We start from the raw sequence: 12,421 nt of genomic DNA, 5'->3' as shown, positions 1-12,421 counted from the left end.
CCCATCTCCCACCCTCCGTTCTCCCAATGGGAAGCTGCTGCCAGCCCCCCAGGCCCGGGGGTGGGGTGGGGGCAGGGCACTGGGCCAGCTGCTGGCACCGAGGGAGCTGCAGACAATGGCCCCGATTGAATCCCGCGCAGCTGACAGGCTGGGCACGAAGAGCTGGTGGCAGCTTCCCCCCGGCCATTGCCCAGAGCCCGAATGGGCCCAGATTAGACACAGAGGCTAAGTCACCAGGGCCAGCAACTGGGTAGTTGCAGCCATGAGCCCCCGGCCCGTCCACACACGGGGCCTGGGTCCAGGAGGCTTCAGCCTCCAATGTCCTCTTTGCTTCCGTAGTCCACAGGCCCGACCCTGCTGGGGGGTGCATGGCACTGGCAGCTCTGCCGGCGCCCCTCACTCCCGACCCACAGCCCCCTGCTACCCAGCCCTGGGCTCCCCCCAGCTCTGCCGGTGCCCCTCACTCCCGACCCGCAGCCCCCTGCTAGGACTTCTGAGCAGAGGCCAGTGACTTGAGCTTTGTGTCACCTCGGGAGCTGATTTTGTGACCCAAACAAACGCCTCCCCCGAGCACTGGGATGAGGCTGCCTGTGCTCGGGAGGGAGCTAACTCCTAAGCCTGGTGTCATGGAGTCCCCGGGCAATGCTCTGGGACTGCTCCCTACGAAGCCAGTCAGGACTCTGGGGAAGTCTCCTCTCTGGGAGCAGCCTGTCTGCAGGACACACAGCTCACCCGGCTCCACCTTCCTGGGACTGACCCCAGAGCCTCCAGCCTCCCCTGCCCCTCCCTGTGCTTCCGACAGCGAGTCCGCCCAGGCGGACTCCACAGTCAGACGGGACTCTCAGCCAGCCAATAAAACAGAAGGTTTATTAGACGACAGGAACACGGTCTAACACAGAGCTTGTGGGTGCAGAGAATGGGACCCCTCAGCTGGGTCCATTTTCGGGGGCAGTGAGCCAGACAACCCGTCTGCACTTCACTCCATGTCCCCAGCCAGCCCCAAACTGAAACTCTCTCCAGCCCCCCTCCTCTGGGCTTTGTCCCTTTCCCGGGCCATGAGGGCACCTGATTCCTTTGTTCTCCAACCCTTCAGCTCTCACCTTGCAGGGGGGAAGGGCCAGGCCATCAGTTGCCAAGAAACAGGGTGTCGGCCATTCTCTGTGTCCAGACCCCTGCACACACCTGCCCTCTAGGGCTCTGCAATGATCATACACCCTTACCCCACTCCCTAGATACTTAAGAACTGCATAGGGGAAACTGAGGCACCCCCACACTATTCGGAAGAAACATTAAGAACGGTCCCACTTCATCACACCTGGCGCGGGCAGGCAGGGGCCGTCAGGCACAGGGGCCGTGCTCAGCGCCTGTTCTCTCCCCCTCTCTCTGGATCCAGGCGGACAGTTCAAGAAGGAACTGGTGGTGGACGGGCAGAGTCACCTGTTACTGATCCGAGAGGAAGGGGGTGCCCCGGACGCCAAGGTAACCACTGGGGGAGGACCGGGGGGGGGGATCAGCCACAGCCGGGGGGGGGGGGGTAACGCAGGGCACTGTATGCTCCCGCGGCTGATCCCTGGCTCCCGGTGTCTCCACCCCTGAGACACCCCCGCGGGTCTGGCATCAAGGCGAGGGCGGGGGGGTTCCCTGGTTCTGTGTTGGGGATCCCTGCCCCCGGCACAGAGAGCCAACCCCACTTCCCGCTCTCTCTCTCCCCCCCCCCACACAGTTTGCCAGCTGGGTGGATGCCGTGGTCTTTGTGTTCAGCCTGGAGAACGAAGCCAGCTTCCAGGAGGTCTCGCAGTACTACAGCCTCCTGACTGGCTACCGCAGCCCCTCGGAGGTGGCCGTGGCCCTGGTGGGCACGCAGGGTGAGTGGGGTGTGGGCAGGGCTGGAGCCCCGGGGAGGGGCAGGGAAGGGGACATGCCCAGAGTGGGCGCTTGCTGCAGGCCATCACGAGGTAGGTGGTGGATATCTGAGCCAATCCCAGGGGCTGCAATGAGGAAGGGGGCTCAGCAGGGGGCGCTGCGCTGCGGGGAGCGGGGCGGGAGTCACTAGGGGGCTCTGTACACAGGGACCGGGGCGGGGGGTCACTAGGGGGCCCTGCGCTGCGGGGAGCGGGGCGGGAGTCACTAGGGGGCTCTGTACACAGGGAGCGGGGCGGGGGTCACTAGGGGGCCCTGCGCTGCGGGGAGCGGGGCGGGGTCACTAGGGGGCGCTGTGCTGCGGGGAGCAGGGTGGGTGTCACTAGGGGGCTCTGTACACAGGGAGCGGGGTGTGGGTCACGAGGGGGCTCTGTACACAGGGAGCGGGTGGGGGGTCACTAGGGGGCGCTGTGCTGCGGGGAGCGGGGCGGAGGGTCACTAGGGGGCGCTGCGCTGCGGGGAGCGGGGTGGGTGTCACTAGGGGGCACTGTGCTGCGGGGAGTGGGGCGGGGGGTCACTAGGGGGCGCTGCGCTGCGGGGAGCGGGGTGGGTGTCACTAGGGGGCGCTGTGCTGCGGGGAGCGGGGCGGGGGGTCACTAGGGGGCGCTGTGCTGCGGGGAGCGGGACGGGGTCACTAGGGGGCTCTGTACACAGGGAGCGGGGCGGGGGGTCACTAGGGGGCGCTGCGCTGCGGGGAGCGGGGCGGGGGGTCACTAGGGGGCTCTGTACACAGGGAGCGGGGCGGGGGGTCACTAGGGGGCCCTGCGCTGCGGGGAGCGGGGCGGGGTCACTAGGGGGCGCTGTACACAGGGAGCGGGGTGTGGGTCACGAGGGGGCTCTGTACACAGGGAGCGGGTGGGGGGTCACTAGGGGGCGCTGTGCTGCGGGGAGCGGGGCGGGGGGCCACTAGGGGGCGCTGCGCTGCGGGGAGCGGGGCGGGGGGTCACTAGGGGGCGCTGTGCTGCGGGGAGCGGGGCGGGGGGTCACTAGGGGGCGCTGTGCTGCGGGGAGCGGGGCGGGGGGTCACTAGGGGGCGCTGTACACAGGGAGCGGGGTGTGGGTCACGAGGGGGCTCTGTACACAGGGAGCGGGTGGGGGGTCACTAGGGGGCGCTGTGCTGCGGGGAGCGGGGCGGGGGGCCACTAGGGGGCGCTGCGCTGCGGGGAGCGGGGCGGGGGGTCACTAGGGGGCGCTGTGCTGCGGGGAGCGGGGCGGGGGGTCACTAGGGGGCGCTGTGCTGCGGGGAGCGGGGCGGGGGGCCACTAGGGGGCGCTGCGCTGCGGGGAGCGGGGTGGGTGTCACTAGGGGGCGCTGTGCTGCGGGGAGCGGGGCGGGGGGTCACTAGGGGGCGCTGTGCTGCGGGGAGCGGGACGGGGTCACTAGGGGGCTCTGTACACAGGGAGCGGGGCGGGGGGTCACTAGGGGGCGCTGCGCTGCGGGGAGCGGGGCGGGGGGTCACTAGGGGGCTCTGTACACAGGGAGCGGGGCGGGGGGTCACTAGGGGGCCCTGCGCTGCGGGGAGCGGGGCGGGGTCACTAGGGGGCGCTGTACACAGGGAGCGGGGTGTGGGTCACGAGGGGGCTCTGTACACAGGGAGCGGGTGGGGGGTCACTAGGGGGCGCTGTGCTGCGGGGAGCGGGGCGGGGGGCCACTAGGGGGCGCTGCGCTGCGGGGAGCGGGGCGGGGGGTCACTAGGGGGCGCTGTGCTGCGGGGAGCGGGGCGGGGGGTCACTAGGGGGCGCTGTGCTGCGGGGAGCGGGGCGGGGGGTCACTAGGGGGCGCTGTACACAGGGAGCGGGGTGTGGGTCACGAGGGGGCTCTGTACACAGGGAGCGGGTGGGGGGTCACTAGGGGGCGCTGTGCTGCGGGGAGCGGGGCGGGGGGCCACTAGGGGGCGCTGCGCTGCGGGGAGCGGGGCGGGGGGTCACTAGGGGGCGCTGTGCTGCGGGGAGCGGGGCGGGGGGTCACTAGGGGGCGCTGTGCTGCGGGGAGCGGGGCGGGGGGCCACTAGGGGGCGCTGCGCTGCGGGGAGCGGGGTGGGTGTCACTAGGGGGCGCTGTGCTGCGGGGAGCGGGGCGGGGGGTCACTAGGGGGCGCTGTGCTGCGGGGAGCGGGACGGGGTCACTAGGGGGCTCTGTACACAGGGAGCGGGGCGGGGGGTCACTAGGGGGCTCTGTACACAGGGAGCGGGGCGGGGGGTCACTAGGGGGCCCTGCGCTGCGGGGAGCGGGGCGGGGGGTCACTAGGGGGCGCTCTCCCCTCGCAGCCAGCCCTGGCTCCGGTGGCCCCCAGGATCCAGACCCGAGAGCTGTGTCTGGTGCGTGGGGCGTTAACCCTCCACGCGCCGCGCGTCTTTCCCCCTCCCTGACTTGATCCCAGCCCCGAGGCCCCTCGCGGGGGGTGGCGCCCGGCCGCCAGAGGGGGGCGGTGGTGCGGAGCTGGGTGGTGCCTGTCCACCCCGGCGTCCCTCGGTCCGTCCGTCCGGGTGAGAAGGGGCCGTTCTTTCTCCCGCCCCCCAGACAAGATCAGCTCCACCAACCCCCGGGTGATCGAGGACCCGCAGGCCCGGGCGCTCTGCGGCGACATGAGACGCTGTCTCTACTACGAGACCTGCGCCACCTACGGCCTCAACGTCGACCGGGTCTTCAGTGAGGGTAACCGCCGGCCAGGGGGGTCCGCCCCACGGGGCCCCCGCTGCTCCTTCCCTTTCACCCAAGGGCTGGGCCGGGACCCGAGGCGGGGTCTAGGTGGCCGGGGCTGGGGTGGTTTGTTCCCCCATGGATCCCTGTGGCCGTGGCTGGGGTGGGCTCTCCCCCTGGTGGGTCCCCCTGGCTTTAGCTGGGATGGGAGGGGGGTGGACCCTGAGGCTGTGGCTGGGATGGTCTGTCTCCCTGGGGGTCCCCCTGGCAGTGGCTGGGGCTGTGTGTCCCCTGGGGGGTCCCTCTAACCGTGGCTGGGGCGGGCTCTCCCTCGGGGGGGTCCCTGTGGCCGTGGCTGGGATGGTCTGTCTCCCTGGGGGTCCCCATGGCCATGGCTGGGGCCGTGTGTCCCCTGGGGGATCCCTCTAACCGTGGCTGGGGGGGCTCTCCCTCGGGGGGCGGGGTCCGCGTGGCTCCCTGTCTCTCACGGGACTTTCCTTCCCCTCCCAGTGGCCCAAAAGGTCGTCACTCTGAAGAAGCAGCAGCAGCTCCTGGCCTCCTGCAAGTCCCTGCCCAGCACCCCCAGCCACTCGGCAGCCTCCACGCCCGTGGGCGGGATCCACCCTGGGCAGGTACGGCCAGCGGCAGCAGCCAGTGCCTCCCTTAGCCAGCGGGGGGCACCGCAGCACCAGGGGCGCCCCCTCCCCAGCCTCAGCCGCCTCCAGGCCTGCAGCCCCTTTCATGGAGCCGGCGGCTGGGCCAGTTCCAGCCCCAAGGGCACCACAGTGCCCAGCTGGGCCCCATCTCCCCGCTGAACCAGGGCAACTGGGACAAGCATGCCGTGGGGGATGGGGGGGGCATAGGAAGAGCTATCACTGCCCTGGCCCTGGGGGACTGTGTGTGTGTGGGTGGGGGGTGGGGGGGTTATAGGCGGAGAATAAAACCCAGGAGTCCTAACTCCCAGGCCCTACTGCTTTAACCACTAGACCCTACTCCCCTCCCAGAGCTGGGGACAGAACCCAGGAGTCCCGCCCCCGCCCCTCTAACCCCTAAACCCCCACATACTCACTGCGCTCCCTGGCCCCCAGCCCGTCGGGGAGAAGGAGCCGTCAGAGGGGGGCATTTCCGTGGCCCAGGGGAAAAGGGGCCCATGGACAGCAGGTGGCTCCGGGCCGGGGGACGCTGACGCCAGGTGCCCGGGGCTCTTTTCCAGGCCAGTAATGGAGGCCACATGAGCGATTACTCCTCCTCCTTGCCGTCTACGCCCAACATCAGCCACCGCGAGCTGCGGAGCGAAGGCTCGGTCGGGATCGGCACCCCCAGCTCCCTGCACCGCGGGGCCAAGCGCCGCACCAGCCTCTTCACGGTGAGCCCCGCCCCATCTCCGGAGCTCCCGCCCGGGCGCGTCTGACGGTGCCGTTCCCCTGAGCCCCGTGCCGCTCTGGCCACACACCGCTGTGGGCTACAGCCATGCACCACAGCCGCCCGGGGTTGGGAACCCATGGGAAGGTGGGGCACGGGCATGTGGGTTTGGCTCCCAGCCAGCTCAGTGGCGCCCCCTGGGGCTGGGACAGGACAGCGGTGTGTCCTGGGGCCGGCTCAGTGGTGCCCCCTGGGGGCGGGACAGCGACGTGCCCTGGGACCAGCTCAGTGGTGCCCCCTGGGGACGGCTCAATGGTGCCCCCCGGGGGCGGGACAGCGATGTGCCCTGGGACCAGCTCAGTGGTGCCCCCTGGGGATGGCTCAATGGTGCCCCCGGGGGCGGGACAGCGACAAGCCCTGGGGCAGGCTCAGTGGAGTCCCTGGGGGTGGGACAGCGACAAGCCCTGGGGCAGGCTCAGTGGAGCCCCCGGGGGCGGGACAGCGACAAACCCTGGGACAGGCTCAGTGGTGCCCCCTGGGGGCGGGACAGCAACTTGCCCTGGGGCCGGCTCAGTGGTGCCCCTTGGGGGCGGGACAGCAACTTGCCCTGGGGACGGTTCAGTGGTACCCCCTGGGGGTGGGACAGCGACGTGCCCTGGGGCCGGCTCAGTGGTGCCCCCTGGGGACGGCTCAGTGGTGCCCCCTGTGGACGGGACAACGACGCACCCTGGGGACGGTTCAGTGGTGCCCCCTGGGGGCAGGACAGCGACGCGCCCTGGGGCCAGCTCAGTGGTGCCCCCTGGGGATGGTTCAGTGGTGCCCCCTGGGGGCGGGACAACGACGTGCCCTGGGGACAGTTCAGTGGTGCCCCCTGGGGGCGGGACAGCGACACGCCCTGGGGACGGTTCAGTGGTGCCCCCTGGGGGCGGGACAGCAACGTGCCCTGGGGCCAGCTCAGTGGTACCCCTGGGGGCCACATTCCTTTAGCTGAGGGCTCCTTGTCACGTTGCAGAACCGCCGGGGGAGCGATTCGGAGAAGAGGAGCCTGGAGAGCAGAGGGGACAGCACAGGCAGCGGCCGCGCCATCCCAATCAAACAGGTGAGAGCCGCGGGCACAGCCGGGCCCCCTCGCCACCTGGCAGCTGGCATCCCCCCAGTGCCCGAGAGGTACACCCAGGATTTTCCTTCGCAACAGCGACACCCTCAAGCACACACACCCAGCAAACGCACACATACACCGAGCAAACACACCCAGCAAACGCACACACACAGAGAGCAAACACACACACACACACAACCCCAACAAACACACACCCAGCCAACTCACACACACACAGAGCAAACACACACGGAGCAAACACACACACACACAGAGCAAACACACACAGCAAACGCACACACACACAGCCGACACACACACAGCCAACACCCCCCCAGCAAACACACAAACACACACACAGAGCAAAAACACACACACACAGAGCAAACACACCCAGCAAACACACACACACACACAGAGAGCAAACACACACACACGCAACCCCAACAAACACACACCCAGCCAACTCACACGTACAGAGCAAACACACCCCCAGCAAACACACACACACACAGCCGACACACACACAGCCAACACCCCCCCAGCAAACACACAAACACACCCACAGCAAACACATGCACACACACACAGAGCAAACACACCCCCAGCAAACACACAGAGCAAACGCACACACAGAACCCCAGCCAACACACACATACAGAGCAAACACACTCCCAGAAAACACACACACACCCAGCAAACACACACACGCACACAGAGCAAACACACCCCCAGCAAACACACAGAGCAAACGCACACACAGAACCCCAGCCAACACACACATACAGAGCAAACACACTCCCAGAAAACACACACACACCCAGCAAACACAGACGCACACAGAGCAAACACACCCCCAGCAAACACACAGAGCAAACGCACACACAGAACCCCAGCCAACACACACATACAGAGCAAACACACACCCAGAAAACACACACACCCCCAGCAAACACACACACGCACACAGAGCAAACACACCCCCAGCAAACACACAGAGCAAACGCACACACAGAACCCCAGCCAACACACACATACAGAGCAAACACACTCCCAGAAAACACACACACACCCAGCAAACACACAGAGCAAACAGCCCCCCAGCAGACACACCCCACAAATGCACACACACACAACCCCAGAAAACACACACCCAGCCAACAACCCCCCAGCAAACACACAAACACACACCGAGCAAACACCCCCAGCAAACACACACCCGCACACACACACCCCCAGCAAACACACACCCAACAAACACATGCACGCACAGCACACATACACACACACACAGAGCAAACACACACACCCTGCGCGCGCACCGCCCCCCCCGGCACACGCATGCCCACTCAGGAACACAACACCTGGGGATGCACACAGATCTCATGGCTTCAGCTCAGCCTCCCTGGCATTTGTGCACCCAGCCAGCCCACTGCACACATGGGCAAACGCTGTCTCCACCTCCCTGGCCCTCCCGGAGTGGGATACCAGCCACGGGGGTCCCTGGGAGAAGGTGGTGGCCTAGTGAACAGAGCACTGGACCGGGACCCAGGCAACCTGGGTTTTATTCCCAGCTCAGCCACCGGCTGGCTGGGTGACCCGGCATAGCCTCGGTCTGTGCCTCAGTTTCCCCTTCTGTAAAATGGGGGGGGCCCTCCTTGGCACGGATAACACACTCTGCGAGCCGCCGGCAGGCAGCCCCGGGAAGGGCACAGGGTCCGTGCCGAGGCCGGCGGGAGGAGGTGCCTCAGGGCTGGACGGGCTCCATAAATGACCGGCAGTCCCCCACCTCCCGGCCTTGGCTAACCTGCCTCACTCCCCCCAGAGCTTCCTGCTGAAACGCAGCGGCAATTCCCTCAACAAGGAGTGGAAGAAGAAATACGTGACCCTGTCCAGCAACGGCCTCCTCTTCTACCACCCCAGCATCAACGTAAGTGCCTGGCCGCGCCCCCCGCGCCAGGGCCCTGCCCAGCTGAGCCGACTGCCATGAGCAGGGGGCCGGGGGCGGGGGGTGCCAGCTGCTTCCTGGCTCCGAGATCAGCAGCCCCCCGGCCAGATGTAGCTCACTCTGCGGCTCTCCTAGTTCCCCCATCTCCCCCGGGCCCGCTGAGCTCCAGCACTCGGGACCAGGGGCCAATCTGCACCCTCCCACCAGGGGAGAGGGGATACCACCCCGCCGCAGGGGCTGGGGCCAGGCCAGGCGCCGTGGGGATGGGCACACAGGGCGGAGAGCCGGGTGGAGTTAGATCCGCGGCTGCCCGGGGGCTTTGCGATGACTCCCTGTCTCCCCCCAGGATTACATTCACAGCACCCACGGGAAGGGGATGGACCTCCTGCGCACCACCGTCAAGGTGCCCGGCAAGCGCCCCCCCAGGGCCATCTCCGCCTGCAGCCCCTCCTCCAGCATCAACGGCCTGCTGCGGGACGTGAGCGGGGGACCGACGCCCGAGGGTGGCGGTAAGTGACCGCAGGGCCCAGCTCTGTGCGGGGACCCAGCCCATGCCACCTCCCAGCCGGGGCATCAGTGCCTGGACCGTGGGTGGAGGGTGGCCTGGGCGTCTCCCTGCTGCCGAGCCCACAGGGAAGTGAGGGAGGCGGGGGGGGAGGGGGGGTGGCCTGATGCTCGTGTGTGTAGGGAAGGCTGGCACAACGGGGGGGGCAGCTGGGAGGGGGGTGCTGGGGCACTTGGGGCTTTTGCGACAGAGAGGGAGGCTGGGCTGGGTGCCCCAGGAGGGTCTGGCATTCTGGGGTGACTCCAGGCCCCCCCAGCCCGAGCCCTATGCCCAGCCATCGAACACAGCTCAACGGTGACACCTAGTGGCCCAGTGGGTTGCTTCTTAGCTGTGCTCACTGGTGCACGGTGGGTCCATATGTCATCATACGAGCCCAGCACGCTGTCTCGGCTGGATCCAGGGTCCTCCGCTTTGGGGAGACCCCTCAGCTCCCCTTCTCTCCCCACAGCTAGCCTCTCCCCGGCGGCGCTGACCATCCCGACAGAACGAGCAGCCAAGGCCTCAGGGAAGACGGACCGGCCACTCCAGCGTTGCGCTTCGGCAGCCAGCACCAAGACCTCCGGCGGGGGTAGGTTCGGCGCTGCCCCCTGAAGCGCCCGGCATCCCTCGCCAACGGCCGGCGAGCGGCAAGGGGGCAGGGAAGGCCACTGGGGGGTACGTGGCGGCTGTGGGGCACTCTGGGCTCCCAGCAGGACCTCTGGTGATGGAGGCGCTAATGTTTCAGGTAAACCCCGGCTGTTTGCTGCCCAAGGACCCCAGAGATTGGCTGATACCTAGAACCTGGAGCCCCGATTGCGCCCAGGGGCCCGCAGAAATCCCTCTCCAGAGCCTGAGGGGGTTGCTGGCTCCCAATCCCTGAGAATGCCAGTGGGGTTCTCCAGGCACCGGGGGGGGGGGAGGGTCGGAAGATGGGAGAGACGTGGGGTGACTTCTCCCGCCCGTGTCTCTCTGCAGAGGGGTCCCTGGCCGGAGAAGGGGTGTCCAGCTCCAGCCCCAGCGGCAAAGACCCGCCTCCTTCACCCATGATTGACAGGAAGAAGCACCGCCGGAAGAAGCTGATGACCCCCTCAAAAACCGAGGGGTCGACGGGACAGGCGGAAGGTGAGGGAGGCTGTCAGCGCGGTAACGCAGGGAGCCGCCCCTTGGCAGCCTTGTGAGCAGCACCCCTGGCTCGGGGGCCCTAGAGCATCCTGGGAACGGCCTCGGAGAAAGTGCCCGGAACTGAGCAGGGGGGGCAAGGGGGAGTCCGGGGGCCCTCGAGGGAGAGGACAAAGAGAGTCAGCCCGTGGGATTCTTGGACACCTTCGGCGGGCTCCCGGGGCATCTACACTGCAAAGCAACAGGGTCCCGGCTTGACTCCGGTTTGGACCCTCCGCCCCTGGGGGGTCCAGAGCCGGGGTCCAAGCCCTGGGCTAGCACGATTTGTGTGTAGACAGGAGTGGGTTCGGCTTGAGCCCAAGTTCGAACCCTGCAGCGTAGGCATACCCATGGAGACCCGCCCTGGCGGGGAAGGACTGCCACGGAGACTGGGGGGCAGGGTGACTCTGACCCAGAGCAGCGTGGCATGGGGCACGCCCAGCCCAGGGTGGCACGCTCAGCACAACTCCTCCTGGCCCGGTCCAGGCGATACCGGTCCCTTCTGACAGCCAGACCCTGCCCCGGGCAACACGCTGGCCCCTCCACCGGATGCTAGAAAGCGTTTCATTCCCGCTCTGCGAATGGCTTCCCAGCACGCGCGCCCCCCCCCCCCATCCAGCTCTCCCCACCTCTCCGGGGGGGCGGAGGGGGGTGGCTGACACTGCTCACAGCTTCCTCCCTCCCCTGCCAGCGCTTTGCCCCCCTCCGGGTGGGATCCCCGTCTTCTGGCTTTTTCTCTTGACTGTCTCCCTTTATTCTCTCCTGCCTCCCGCTGCCCCCCCTCCCCCGGACGCTCCGCAGCCAAGCGCAAAATGTGGAAATTAAAAACCTTTGGTAGTTTAAGAAATATTTATAAAACAGGTAACGGGCAGCGGCCGTCACGCGGTGCTGGTGTCACTCATGCATGTCGATGTGCTTCCATCGTGTGGTGCCGACGGCCGCCCGGGGCGGGGAGGAGCCCGGCCGTGCCTAGGGCAAGGGGCAGGGCAGACAGCCGGGTGCTGAGCTCCATGCCGATCCCGCAAGTGCTGGCTGGCACCGGATGAAGGCGGGCACTGCTCTGACGACTTGCCATTGGCCCCTGCCCCGCCCAGCTAGCTACGTGCCCGCATGCTCCCAGTACGCTCCTCCCAGCCGGGTTCCCCCGCGTTGCAGCCACCCTCTGGCCAGCAGGGGGCGGTAAGTGCCTCTTCGCTGGCGCTCCCGCCCCGGGGACCGAGCTGCCAGCTTCCTCCTGGCACTACCCAGCTGGCCCCAGCTCCTTTAAAGGGGTATTTTGTGTCCTCCCTACAAATAAACCTGTAAGCAAGGGGGGTGTTCGGCCAGCCTTACCGCCCCCTGTCCGGCAGACAGACCTCCCCCAGCCTGACCGTGCAGAGCCATTGGGTCGCTCCGGTGGGGTGCCCAGGTGGTGACGCTCCCTCCCCACCCCCCCTTTCCCTTCTGCAGAGGAGGAGAACTTCGAGTTCATCATCGTGTCGAGCACGGGCCAGACGTGGCACTTCGAGGCCAGCAGCTTCGAGGAGAGGGACGCCTGGGTCCAGGCGATCGAGAGCCAGATCCTTGCCAGCTTGCAGTGCTGTGAGAGCAGCAAAAACAAGGTATGGCGGCCCCAGCTGCTCCCCAGGGCCAGTCGCCTCCTGGGGCATTTCCCCAGAGTCCTCTCTGCCGTCTGGCTGCGGAGCCGCCAGGACAGCATGGGAACTCCCTGCAGAGCCCTGCCCTGCCCTGCCACCTGGGCGGGGCCCTGC

General features: G+C 67.7%; 1 protein-coding gene across 4 annotated transcripts in view; it reads left to right on the top strand.

The window, feature by feature from the left end:
• Positions 1-12,421, top strand: part of AGAP2 (ArfGAP with GTPase domain, ankyrin repeat and PH domain 2) — a 58,011-nt gene that overhangs the window by 42,600 nt on the left and 2,990 nt on the right. For 2 of the 4 annotated variants that reach the window (XM_075121413.1, XM_048832106.2), the window contains exons 4-15: positions 1,394-1,479; positions 1,724-1,865; positions 4,440-4,574; positions 5,070-5,191; positions 5,773-5,925; positions 6,934-7,020; positions 8,846-8,950; positions 9,315-9,477; positions 9,982-10,101; positions 10,488-10,634; positions 11,472-11,531; positions 12,120-12,271. In XM_075121413.1, coding sequence (XP_074977514.1) covers positions 1,394-1,479; positions 1,724-1,865; positions 4,440-4,574; positions 5,070-5,191; positions 5,773-5,925; positions 6,934-7,020; positions 8,846-8,950; positions 9,315-9,477; positions 9,982-10,101; positions 10,488-10,634; positions 11,472-11,531; positions 12,120-12,271 — 1,472 coding nt within the window. The remainder of the gene's footprint in view (positions 1-1,393; positions 1,480-1,723; positions 1,866-4,439; positions 4,575-5,069; positions 5,192-5,772; positions 5,926-6,933; positions 7,021-8,845; positions 8,951-9,314; positions 9,478-9,981; positions 10,102-10,487; positions 10,635-11,471; positions 11,532-12,119; positions 12,272-12,421) is intronic. The other 2 variants (XM_075121414.1, XM_075121412.1) reach the window with 1 other exon arrangement.

Source organism: Caretta caretta, chromosome 20 (assembly GCF_965140235.1).
Source record: "Caretta caretta isolate rCarCar2 chromosome 20, rCarCar1.hap1, whole genome shotgun sequence".
In the NCBI taxonomy this organism is placed as follows: domain Eukaryota; kingdom Metazoa; phylum Chordata; order Testudines; family Cheloniidae; genus Caretta; species Caretta caretta.
This window is presented reverse-complemented; position numbering and strand designations above follow the sequence as displayed.